This window comes from Amblyomma americanum, chromosome 2 (assembly GCF_052857255.1).
Source record: "Amblyomma americanum isolate KBUSLIRL-KWMA chromosome 2, ASM5285725v1, whole genome shotgun sequence".
Taxonomy (NCBI): Eukaryota; Metazoa; Arthropoda; class Arachnida; order Ixodida; family Ixodidae; genus Amblyomma; species Amblyomma americanum.
In genome coordinates, this window is record NC_135498.1 from 171,537,785 (window position 1) to 171,550,613 (window position 12,829).

At 44.8% G+C, this 12,829-nt stretch overlaps 1 protein-coding gene across 6 annotated transcripts in view; it reads right to left on the bottom strand.

The window, feature by feature from the left end:
• The window catches only part of LOC144121999 (monocarboxylate transporter 9-like), a 60,066-nt gene that overhangs the window by 24,120 nt on the left and 23,117 nt on the right, over window positions 1-12,829 (bottom strand). The window contains exon 1 of one of the 6 annotated variants that reach the window (XM_077655490.1): window positions 72-299. The exons of the other annotated variants lie outside the window; for them this stretch is intronic. Within the exon in view, the coding sequence (XP_077511616.1) occupies window positions 72-74 (3 nt within the window). The 5' untranslated portion in view covers window positions 75-299. Of the gene's footprint in view, window positions 1-71; window positions 300-12,829 lie in introns of those variants that run through there. 6 annotated transcript variants of the gene reach the window in all.

The following is a 12,829-nucleotide window of genomic DNA, read 5'->3' on the forward strand; positions in this document are numbered from 1 at the left end:
CCTCATTTTGAAGTGCATCACACTAAGCAGGTTAGCATAGGGAAGAAAGAGAGATAAGTGGTGGTACGTACCATGCCCGGCGTTCTTCGTGAGCTGGTGAATCGCGCTCACTTCATGGCGTCGCAGCTCGGCATACGTCTGTCCATTGGAGATGCCTTTGTGAATGTGCCTCGTTCAGAGCCAATGTAGCCCCGTCAGAAGCCTCGCAAGCACGGCTGTAAAACTAAAAGCTCGCACCGCAGGACAGCGAGGCAACGAAACTATTTTATTGCGCTCTCCGCAGACCGACGTCGTTGTAATGTTTTCCGCCGCACAGGATGAGCATATGCTGGATTTGAAGATCCGGCTGTTCCGTGCTTATGCACCGGGACATATGACCTCTGCTGCCACGGATGAGGGATTTAGTTTGGAAGAATTTTCAGTGAGGCACGCGGTGACTAATCTTCGAGGCGCACGTGCAGAGGAAAAACAATGAAGTCGAGCCCACTTATAACAGGCGCAGTTACAACGAACTCTCGCTTATTACGAATGAAGTGGATCTACAGTCAAAATACGAAGAACTATGTAGACCTACCATGAACGCTGGAAGCGCTCATGGTAGCAGGTGGTAGGCCGGCCTCCTCGTCATTGTTCCCATAAGATTCTTGGCAGTGCGAGGGCTCTCGTACTTCACGTACAATTATTTTCGACAGTGTGTTACCTCCTGATGTCAATGTGTGACCTCCTGAAGTCATCGCAGGCGAGATCAGGTCGGACCAGTTGCGCATTCACGACGCGTCGCCGCAAACCCACAAGATTTCGATAACGTGGTGCTCGACAGCGTCTTCTATCTTTTTATGACCTCTAAGCGCTGCCTTACAGAAGCAATTCTTGAGGCACTCTGCAGGCAGTTCTATATTTGGGACCTTAGCACTCCAATGTGGGGAGGAGAGAAATTCAAACTGAGACGTCGCGGCACCTGGTTGGTCTATTGCTGTCATTATGCACTGGTGACGCGCCGCCGACAGGATATCTGGGCGCGTTAATTCCACTCATGCGAAGTGGCTGGTCTTGCTGGTCGCATTCGCTGACAGAAGCGCGTGGTCATCGCAATGAGAGAAGCCAGCAAGTGGTGCGCCGCACGGTTAGCAACTTTCGTCATGTCATGGTCGAACTCAACAAGCCACTTGGCCAACAAGTCACATGTCATCCCAATGCCCCCTCTAAACTTTAGCCTAGTGGCACACTCGTCCGTTGAAAAAAAGAGCCGTATGTCATTGAGGTCTTTCTGTCGTGCATGCAGCATACGGGAACGTAGCTCTCAAAGCATTGCGCCTTGCGAGTCTTGCCGAGGAAAAAAATGAAAGTGGATTTTCTCAGCTAATCCAGGATATACACAGCGAAAGCTGTCGGCGTTCATTGTGTTCTTTGGCGTTGGCGTTGCCAACGTTCTGGATGGCGATTATTGTGAGGAAAGGAAGGGCGCATAACTGGCTCCCGGGGTCAGTGGACGCCTCAATCTCGCTTTGAGGTATGGGGGCGGTGGTGAGAGAGGGATGTGGGCTGGACGCATTAGCGCTGAGAACGTTGTATCAGACAACGCGGCACTGCAGCAATAATCCGCAGCGTTCATCGGGTGACCAACCTCTCGCGATAAACCACTAACTGCCACCTGCAAAGGTGGCAGCGTGGGCGCGCTGCCTGTTCAGTGTGCAGAATGCACTCAACGTTATAGACGCCAAGCCGCGTAAGGTCGGCTAGATCGTGTGGTCAGGCAGCAGCCGCTCCGCGGCTGTGGAGACCGGTGCAGCGACGGCGAAGATCGGCTCAGCGGTGTGAAGTCACGTGATGCGTTGCTATCGCAGCGGTGCAGAATCGCAGCGGTGCAGGTCAAACTGCAGTCCACAACGAAATCGGCGCCGCTAGGCTAGTAAAGATGCGCTTTGAAACAGTGAACACCGGTCGCTGCCTTTTTCATACTCGTGAACACAAATCCGGTAACGCGAAGTTTGCCGCATCTCCCACAAGCGCTACGCGCCTCCTTTCAAGGCATGCGTTTTTGACAGCCGAATAAGGGAAAAACTTTGGTCGGCATTTCATACATCTCGTATTTCTTATGTTTTATTTTTATTTTCGCTTTTTTGGGTCGCCGCGTTATTTTCGCTGTAAAGGGGGAGGGGATGGGACGGAAGCTAGGAGATGCTCTTTCCTATCTGTCCAGTAAGAAGCAGTTTTTTTAATGCGAAAACTACGTGTCTCATCGGCTACGAAACCCGGCGCGGTCGTCGTTGACCTGGTATAAAAAGCGTGGTACATAAAAAAAAATTCCTTCCCAATCTGCGGGGTATTTAACCCAGCACAGTCAGATTGCGAGGCGAGCTCGCAACCTATAGGCAATAAAAGCGCGCTTCATCTTTGTGAACAAAGGGAAACCTAGTACATACGATAGCTTAGGACGGTGTGCTAATGAGGAGTGTCATTAGAAAGAGAAAAATGGAAATAAAAACAATGCTTTCACATTCAAATCTTGTAAGTGTAGACAAGCGCCTTTCGCAATTTTTTGACTGGAAGGCCGAGTTTACAGCACCTCTCCGTTCGCTGTAACTGAGGTTTGCAGCCACAGGTGTTCGTAGTATCGGAGACACAGTGCCATAGGCCTGGAGCATATTTTAACGATAGAACCGCCCTCGCTCGTTTAAGTTAGCGTTCGTTATGACGGCGGCCGTTACATGTGGGCTTGGCTGTACGACTGGACTGCCCAGCCTATGAAAGCACTTTCACCGAGCCCCAGTCATTCATTCGTGGGGTCGCGACCGCATATATGTTGTTACCAGAGCCAGCACCCTCTCAGTGCTATAAAGCTTCAACGAATGTTTAATACAGGGGTCGCTACCGCTAGCTTCAACAGACCAGACGGTCACACTGTTATGTCTTTTTCTCTCCCCTCATTTTTGTTATTTGATAATATAATAAAAGAATGTTTATAATACAAACATGAATTAATGGGAGCTCATCCAGCTGTTCGTTTTGCTGCCGTCGTGGGCGTAGCTCGGAATGAGGGGTTACGAGGTGGTGGCACCCCACATGGCTTATGACATATGCTAGTTTTCGAGGCGCCGCTATGTGCTTCTGTTTCTTAGGATTTCTTTTATTCCATGACCACAGGTGAGCCACGAGCCCAGAACAAAAATTCAATGCCGCCTCTTACGAAAAACGAGAAGAGTTGGAAAAAAACGTGACCTTTCAGCAACACAGTCTAGCGGCAGCTGGAGATTTATTCCAGCTGAATTGGAGCATAGGGTCACTGAGCTTTCTCCAGATTGATCTGAGCTCCCTGGTACACAGCACAAAGCCCCAGGTTCTGTTCAATGAGGCACGCTGAAAGGCATCGATCGAGAGCTGTACAACAGGTCTTTACCACCGCCCTTCGCAGCATCCGTTGAAGGGGAAGCATTCGCGTGAAGAGGCGCAGCAGATACGGTGGCGCAAGAGTGGTGCGATTGGAAATACGTATGCAGCCAAGGTATACAGAAACCTACTTCGTGCGTAGCCAGAACGTAGCCGCCTGGTATATCTGGACGCGGCTGTGAAGTGCCTAGGTGATCACTTGCCTTTCTCTCCTCCGAACATTATTTGTTAGACGGAATAGCTAAGGCAGGATATGGGTTAAGGCGCCCAGATTCAAAGCAGATTCTGCCGGGTGCGCACAGTAGGAGCTGCATTGCACGGACGTTTCAACGCGAACGTTTGAACCACATCCGATGAGCTGCCTTTTATATGCAATGGGATGCAAATATTCCTTTCCACATCAATCATGATCATCATCATCGTCATAAGCCTGACTACACCCACTGCAGGGCAAAGGCCTCTCCATGTCTTTTGCCTGCTGCGCCCACCCTATGTCTGAAAACTTCTTAAACTCATCCACCCACCTAACCTTCTCCCGCCTCCTGCTACGCTTGCCTTCTCTTGGAATCCACTCCGTTACCCTTAAGGACCAGTGGTTGCCTTGCATTCGCATTACATGCCCTGCCCAAGCCCATTTCTTTCTCTTGATTTAGACCCACCCTACCCGCTTCCGGTCTCTTAACGTTACGCCTATCATTTTTCTTTCTATGGCGCGTTGTGTTGTCCTTAAGCTGAACCATTTTCATTAACCTCCACGTTTTCGCCCCCTAGGTGAGTACCCGTAAGATGAAGCTGTGGTACGCTTTACTCTTGAGGGATGTGGGTAACCGGATATTCATGATCTGAGAGACCTTGCCATGTGCGCTCTACCCCATTCTTATCCTTCTAGTTATTTCCCTCTCATGATCCGGATCAGCTGTCAGTACCTTCCCTAAGTAGACGTGTACGTATACGTAGCGTACAGCAAGGGAAGAGCACTTCACAATTGGTAACGACGTGCTGGAAGTGGTAAAGTAGACGTATACATTACCTCTTCCAGCACGTCGTTACCATTTGTGAACTGCTGTTCCCTTGCTAAACTGTTTAACATTACTTTGGTTTTCTGCATGTTAATTTTTAGACCCACCGTTCTGCTCTGCCTGTCTAACTCATTGATCATGCACTGCAGTTCATCTCCTGAGTGACTCAACAAGGCAATTTCATCAGCGAATCGCAGATTGTTTAGGTATTCTTCATTAACTCTTATACCCAACTGTTCCCAATTCAGGCCTTGGGATACCTCCTGTAAACAGGCGGTGAATACCATTGGCTAGATTGTGTCTCCTTGCCTGACGCCCTTTCTTATTGGAATTTTATCCCCGACTTTATGGAGGACTATGGTAACTGTGCAGTTGCTATAGATATATTCCAGTATTTCGACATAATGCTCTTCTACTCCCTGATTCCGCAATGCCTGTTTGACTGCTGAGGTTTCCACTCAGTCAAAAGCTTTCTCGTGATCAATGAAGGCTATATAAAAGGGTTGGTTATATTCTGCGCATTTCTCTATCACCTGACTGATAGTGTGAATATGATCTATTGTAGAATATCCTTTACGAAAACTTGCCTGATCATTTGGTTGATTAAAGTCTAAGGTCGCCCGGACTCTATTAGCGATTACCTTAGTAAATACCTTGTAGGCAACGGAGAGTGACTATCGGTCTGTAATTTTTCAAGTCCTTGGCGCCTGAAGCCTCTGAAAATCAAAACCATGAGATGAAGTAAAAAACATGTATGCCCCAAATGCCAATGGAATATTTATTAGTAGCCAGAATGGTTAATTTAACGACAGTATAAGAAGCCTGGCTCGTTGCTCTTCCTGCAGAGCTTTCAGGTGATAGTGACAGCAATAATAGGCCCACCGTTTTTCTAAGTTTGTTTTGTCACATTACTATTCTTGACAGCCTCAGTTCTTAAGTATTGAAATCGCTGTCCCTACATCGATGCTGCGTCTTCATGCACTGCAAAGGCGCAGCTTATAACCTGCTTCGCTTGGCACTGTTTGTCTACATCTCTGTAGTTGCCTGTGCAGATTTGGAGCAATAAAAAACGCAGTTATAGCTCATCCGGCATTTGTGTCCAGAGCGCAGAGCCAATCATGAAGTAAAACAGCATGTAAACAAAGCTGCACAGCTGTACGGCAGGCCTTTTACGTGTCGCCACCAACATCAACTCTGCGGGAGGGGTTCAAATATGTGGTCGGCAGTTCTCCGCCGCATCGTAAGCAGGCGGCGACTATTGGCGTTTTGCTGCTGGTTTTCACGTTAACGATAGAGGCCTGTATTTCGAGCTCGAAAAACAGGCTTGGTTTATGGTTTAGGGGGTTTAACGTCCCAAAGCGACTCGGGCTATGAGGGACGCCGTAGTGAAGGACTCCGGAATTTTTGACCGCCTGGAGTTCTTTAACGTGCAGTGAAATCGCACAGTACACGGGCCTCTAGAATATTGCCTCCATAGAAATTCGACCACCGCGGCCGTGATCGAGCCCGCGTCTTACGGGCCAGCAGCCGAGCGCCATAACCACTCAGCCACCGCGGCGGCTCGAAAAACAGGTGGGGAGCCTGAATTCCGTTCTGTCGATGCCAGACTTTTATTTTCGATTTCTTTTGGTTGCTCCGCCGTAGTGTCTGCATTCCGCCCTTTATTCCGTTTAAGGGCAGCCAGCCTAGCCTCTTCCCGGACTGCGACGTCCGGACACCTTGAACGACGCGAAGATCACTTCAAATTCCCTTCTGTAGACGATCAAATTTAGGTGTCGAAATAAAAGCCTCCGATTTCCTGCTCTGGCGTCGGCTTTTCAGACAGTTTCCACTGACTGGACATGTTGTTTTCCAAGAATTTCACCCCAGAAGAGCCAAGCATCAAGCCGGGGGAAGTTTTGTGCATGTACACATTGTGAATTCCGGTCGGTACCCGGCTATGGAGGAAAAACGCTAAGGCGCCCGTGTGCTGTGCGATGTCAGTGCACGTTAATGATCCCCAGGTGGTCGAATTTATTCCGGAGCCCTCCAAACGGCACCTCATTCTTCCTTTCTTCTTTCACTCCCTCCCTTATCCCTTCCCTTACGGCGCGGTTCAGGTGTCCAACGATATATGAGACAGATACTGTGCCATTTCCTTTCTCCAAAAACCAATTATTATAATTATTATTATTATTATTATTATTATTATTATTATTATTATTATTATTATTATTATTATTATTATTATTATTATTATTATTATTACCCGGCGGTATGAAGACTAAACCCTACACCGCCCGAATGCGAGGCTGAGGATCTAAGAACTCGAACACCGCTTTGGCAAAACAGTGTACAAATGAGCTTCACCGCACAAGGTGTACTCAGAGCTTTGATGCATCAACGACCTGCTGAAGCGGGCGCAGATCAAAGGCTCTTTCTCCAAAGCATTTTGTCCCTAAAAATACGAGCACCAGACCAGGGCAAAGTTTGTAGCAATGCGGTTTGTATCCTTTAAAAAAATGGTGGTGGTTTAGCGCTGGTTAAACCTGGGATGGCGCGATAGCTACAGCTGGCCAAGTGGAACGTGCTCAGTTGAATTGTAAAGTCAGTCTTCCGCCGCTCCGTTTCGCTGGGCGTTCCTTCTCCATCTTCGTCCCACTTGACACGGCTCATGCGCACAGCTGTGGCAGCTAGGTTTCGCCAGCGCGCCGCGCCGCCGGCAGCAGTAGCTGCTCCGCACCACATGACCAACCAGGTGACGAACCACCTGATCAGCCACGGCACCGCGCTGCCGAAAGCTGCTCTGCACCACGTGACCAACCACGTGACAGCGTGGCGGCGCCGCCACGCTGAAGGCTCGAAATGTTTCAATAATGTAGCTATCCCTACAAAAGGACAAAGTTTGAGCTATCAATTTACGCCTAGTCTATAATTATGTGTGACCAGCACCCTTTGTCCTGTTTTTAAACTAATAATTCTCTTCACAGGAAATATCGAAAATTCATTTCGAACTTTGGCAGCGAAGAAACCAAAGAATTCGTCGTTTTCAAAACAAAATGGTTGGTCCTGTTCATATTGTGAGGTAGTGGGATGACATTCCGGAAGTCAGGAATGCGCCGGAAGGCTTCCAACGTCAGCTCTTCATTGGAGCTGACGTGCACGCACAAAAAACTGAGCAACTCGGCGGCGGCGATAGCAAGTGAACTCAACTGTCGAGGAAGAACAGAATCACCGCCAATGTCGGTTGTGCTGAACTTAAAGCTAGGAACCTTCTAGATAAGGCGCAAAAAGCAGCTACAACCATCTCGATCAATGGAGTTGTGTAGGTGCGAGCACTAGAGATAAGCCTGGTCGTATCTCACGTCACAGACGGAGCGAAATGCGATAAAGCTGCGTGCTGGAGTTTGTAAGCATGAACGAACAGCCAAAGCTTCACGGTGATATTGAAGGGACATTTAAACGAGTCGTTTCTAAAGTCGTGTTTGCATCTTGTGAACACTTCGCCCTCAGACGGGGTTGCGGGTTTATTGGTCATCTAGTCACCGGTAATACTTATTTATACAAAGCAAAGCCTGCAGCACTCTAGCATTATAGCAAAGATGAAGACTAACGAACACAATACTCTACAATGCTATCAAGGAACCAAAAATAAACATAAAATGTAAAAACACCGTAGCGTCAACAAAATAAAGCTTACAAGTTTACAACATAATGTACAAATTATGCCACATTTTTCAAGTTATTCAATACAGACTTTGTTTATGAAAGCCATCAGATATAAAACACTACGATTTATACAGGCGGATTCTACTGCATGGCGGACATCATGAACCTGATTGCGCCCTATAAACCATCAAACAACTTAATTTAACTAATCATTTGTTTTATTTTTGATTTTAAGGGGCAAGATTATACGCGAAATCGAAGGCCGTCGACATCGAAAGTAAGTCCAATTTTTTAAATTTCTTAATCAGCAATGTAGTTCGAAGCATAGATACTCAAAAATACTCATTTCAAAGCTCACTGAGTTCGCTTTTTTGCGCTGCACATTTATTTAAAGGCGTCGCTAGCATTTCTAACGAAGCAAGTACATATGCCGCTTGTGTATTTTATGGCGTAAAATGAGTTGACGTGAGTTCCGCTATAATACTATGCGCAGCGACAGCATTTTATAGATCTGCAGTATGGGAAAGTCAACTCAACTAGCAGTAAAATGCGTATTTTTAACGTTCGATATATCAAATTCCGACGCCGATGAAAACTTAAAAAATGGGCTCACCTGCTATGTTGCTAGCAATTTAATGTCTCAATATAATCTTGCCTCCTCCAATCAAAAGTAATGAATTTGAATAGGTAAATTTGCTTAATCGTTTAATTATACAGCTTCAGCGTGCACGTAATGTCTACCATATTATAGTCACCAAAACGCACTGTCCGGCATACCACATTGTCCCATCTGTCATAGGTTTTCAAAAAATAAAATATGAATGAAATAGTTTTAAGCATCCGGTATATAACACTAATGTAATAAAAGAACCGGCCCCATTGTCAGGAGGCATTGATGACGACAGCAAAGGAGCCTCTGTCAGCTATAATTACAGCTTCTGGTTGCGCATTTCACTCATAGGTAGCTAAAAACAGATTGAATTATTTAGTGAAAGTTCTTGACGACTGCTGCTCAGCGCATGGCCAGGAAAATGGCTGGCCAAGAGTGTCTCTCCAACCTTATAGCACGGCTTGACAAGGAAGCTACTCAGTATGGCTGTTTAACAAAGCTCAGAGGCCGAATACCGACTCACTTGGTCTTCTAAAGAGCTTCAGAGACGCTCATACCTACGTATTCTAGGAGGCAAAACTGCGAAATAAACACGCCTCATGAACATTTAGATGAACAATCTTAATCGCAAAATAACTTCTACCCTTCATTCCACGAATAGAATCAACATTTTATGGGGAATATTACTGTATGGAGAGTTCTTCAGAGTGACCATCATGACATCAACTGTTATACTTTCCTAAGTTGACTTCATGAAGCTTAAGTTCGACGAAATCTTTCGGTCCCATCGTTGAACTGTCATAGTTAAGAAGCTGAGAAGGAAAGTTAAGTTTTAATTGATCGGCTCTGAGAGTTTAAGGGGTGTGATTAATTCGGAACTTTTGCTGATCTTTGCAAAGTGCCTGCATTGCTCCAGCCGGGTGCGGTCCTTAGTGAATTAGCGCACCGCGTCTTGCACAATATTTTAGAGGTTGTGTTACGTTAAGCAATTTTGTTTCACTGTTATCCCATATTGCGTGAGCAGTAAAAAGTCCTATTTCTGCGCAAACTCGCTCTCAGTCTGTGTGAAGCCTCCACCTTCCAAACACTCTCTGGACCTGGAAAGTGCCGCTTCTGGGGCACCCACCTGTTGGCACAACTCTATCCTCCAACAGGCCTCTACCTAATACCCAGCCAACCACCTGAACGCTCCACCCTCGAGGAGTCCACGGCGAAATCAGTTTCAGACACCATAGACAGATGCTTAGTGTAAAAGGGAAGAGGACAACCAACACCGCTCAGGCAAATTTGTCTTATAACTTCGAATTTTCGCCTCTGCGTTTTGCATGTTTGGAGTTTTCTGCTGGCGGAGCACTCGGGCCGCAGCAGCGCTCTCATTTTTAAATTTTTGCACCAAGAGCAGCAAACCGGATTTCCTGGTTCATTTTATGGTTTAGGATCCAGATTTGTTGGTTCGTTTTAAGGTTATAGATTACTCTAACGCCTATGTATCAGCAGTGTTGTTAGAAGTAATTCAATGAATGGGAAAACTTAACGACATGCTTGAATTCATCTCAGTGTTGTCAAAAAGTAAACCTTCGCGAAATAAACTCAGACCTCATGGCCCAAGTAACACAGAGATGCCTTGTGGTATACGCGTCCAAATCACCAATGGCGTCATATATAAACGGTGTAATTCCCATATATTGAAATGAATTGAATTTATTTCTCCAGAACAACTGGAAGGATTTCCAGGCAAAAAGCTGCTTTTGCAACTTGACTGGGCCCGGAAAACCTTTACATAGCAGTGGCTTCGACATACCAGCTGATGGAAATGAACATAAGAGAGATACAACAAAGGAGAACAAATATACAGACTATCAAATACAAACAATGAATACACTTTTACATGCAATTGTATGGTTAAAACTGCCACTTCTAGGCTCATCTAGTGCAAAAATAATACGTAATTAAGAAATGCACATGTAATAGAATCTCAAAGACGCACCTAATGTTCACCTATAAACATTTCGAACCCATATACACACATGAAAAGCAGAATACACGCATCAAATTGTATGAAATTATCAAAATGTTAGAGAAATGCACAAAATTATCTCTGTACATCACAGGCCACCTAGGGAATCAGAAGTAACATATCTAAAAAAAAATAGTTCATAACTCTACGAAATACCGTCGCAATTCTTTGAACCAGAAATTTGTGGTATGTTTATATTTGTTAAGTACATGCGGAAGATTGTGTCGCAATATTTGGAGTTTATAATTAGTTCTAAAATGAGGAACAAACCAAGCCTCGGTGCTGCGGGTATGAGCAGAAGTATGTTTAATTTTTAGGGACGCTGTTTCAGTTACAAAGGCCTTGTAAGAACTGTTAGAGAAAGAAAACAAATGTAGCATCCGGAAATCATACATATGGTCAATGCGGACAATGTGATACAATAAAAACAAAACGATTGTTGGGGATAAGCAGTGTACGTTTGCGATGTGACGAAGGGTTTTCTTTTGGAGACGCAGAATTTTCGCGATATTTGTTTTCGTAGTGGTTGCCCATGTTAAGCTACAGTAATCAATATGAGATTCGAAGAGTGCATAATAAATTTGTCGCTTAACGTTTGTGGGCAGCAGCGTTCGGCATCGTGACAGTGCTCCTGCTGTCGCAGCGAGCTTTTTAGAGATGTTTTTCACCGGCGTATCCCAGCTGAGATTAGACGAGAAAACAACTCCCAGAATTTTGTGCTCATGCACAATTTCAATTTCTTTATCAGCATATCTTATTGCGTGTTGAATTTGAAGTGGTTTATATTTTGCCCGGAAGATAATTGCTTTAGTTTTTGCTGCATTAATATTTATCTTGTTGCGCTGCGACCAGAGCAAGAGCTTGTCAAGCATATCATTGCATTTTAGTACTAATTTGTGTACACTTGGACCAGAAAATAAGACTGTGCTATCATCTGCATATATTATGAACTTCTCTGTTTGGTCTAGTTTAACATTATCATTTATATATAAATTAAATAATAAAGGCCCCAAAACACTTCCTTGTGGCACACCATGTGTAACTGTTAAGAAATTTGACTGTTCCCTATCGATGCATACGCACTGAGTTCTGCCACTCAAATATGACCGAAACAGTTCCAGTGGTGTGCCCCGAATTCCGTAGAGTGAAAGTTTATGCAGCAGTATATCGTGATTAAGACAATCAAAGGCCTTCGTGAAGTCAATAAATAAACCTATGGTAAAATTGTTATTTTCTATATTTTGTAGTATATTTTCTTTCAGAGTCAATAAGGCTGTCTCTGTTGATCTATTATTCCGAAATTCGTGTTGGGCATTGCTTAGCACATTATGCTTGTCTAGAAAAAGAATTAACCGATCATAAATTAGTTTCTCTAGCCCCTTTGAAAATATCTGGAGAACAGATATTGGTCTGTAATTTGAAACCAATTTTTTATCGCCCCCCTTATGAACTGCAGTTAATCTAGCTTTCTTCATGGCAACTGGAAATACACCCGTTTCAAGGACCAAGTTATAGATATGAGTTAGAACAAGAAGAATATCCCCCAAAACATATTTAACAGGCTTTACTTGCATATTATCTACATCTAATGCTGTACTGTTATTCAAATGAATAAATGTTCTGTAGATTTCTGATTCATTGGTTGGCTTCAAAAACATACTTTCGGGAACGCTTTGAATAGCCATATCCAAACTTAATGGGTTATTGTCCCTTGGTATAGATTTAATAAAATGTTCATTAAAATGTTCCGCGAGTGCCTTTCCAGTCAATTCGGAGTTGTTAAAACTAAACAGTAATTCTGTTTGGCTCTGTGTTTTTCTTTCCGCGACCTAAGACCTTATTTACTACTTTCCAAACGATATTTGGGCTCTTTCGCGCGATATCAGAGAATAATTCTTGGAAGTACACTTTCTTGGCCCGCCTTAGTTGAGCATTCAGCCTCTTTCTGGCTGCTTTAAACCATCTAGATCGGCAGGCGAGCGCGTGCGCAGAAAGACATGATAAAGAGTATTCTTCTTTGTGATCATGCCTAGATGAGCCCTTGTGACCCATGGTTTCCTTATCTTTCCTTGTTTCTTAAAGCTCCTAAATGGGAAGTGTCATGTATATCTGCACGAAGATTTGAATGAATGCGGTATAGGCATCACT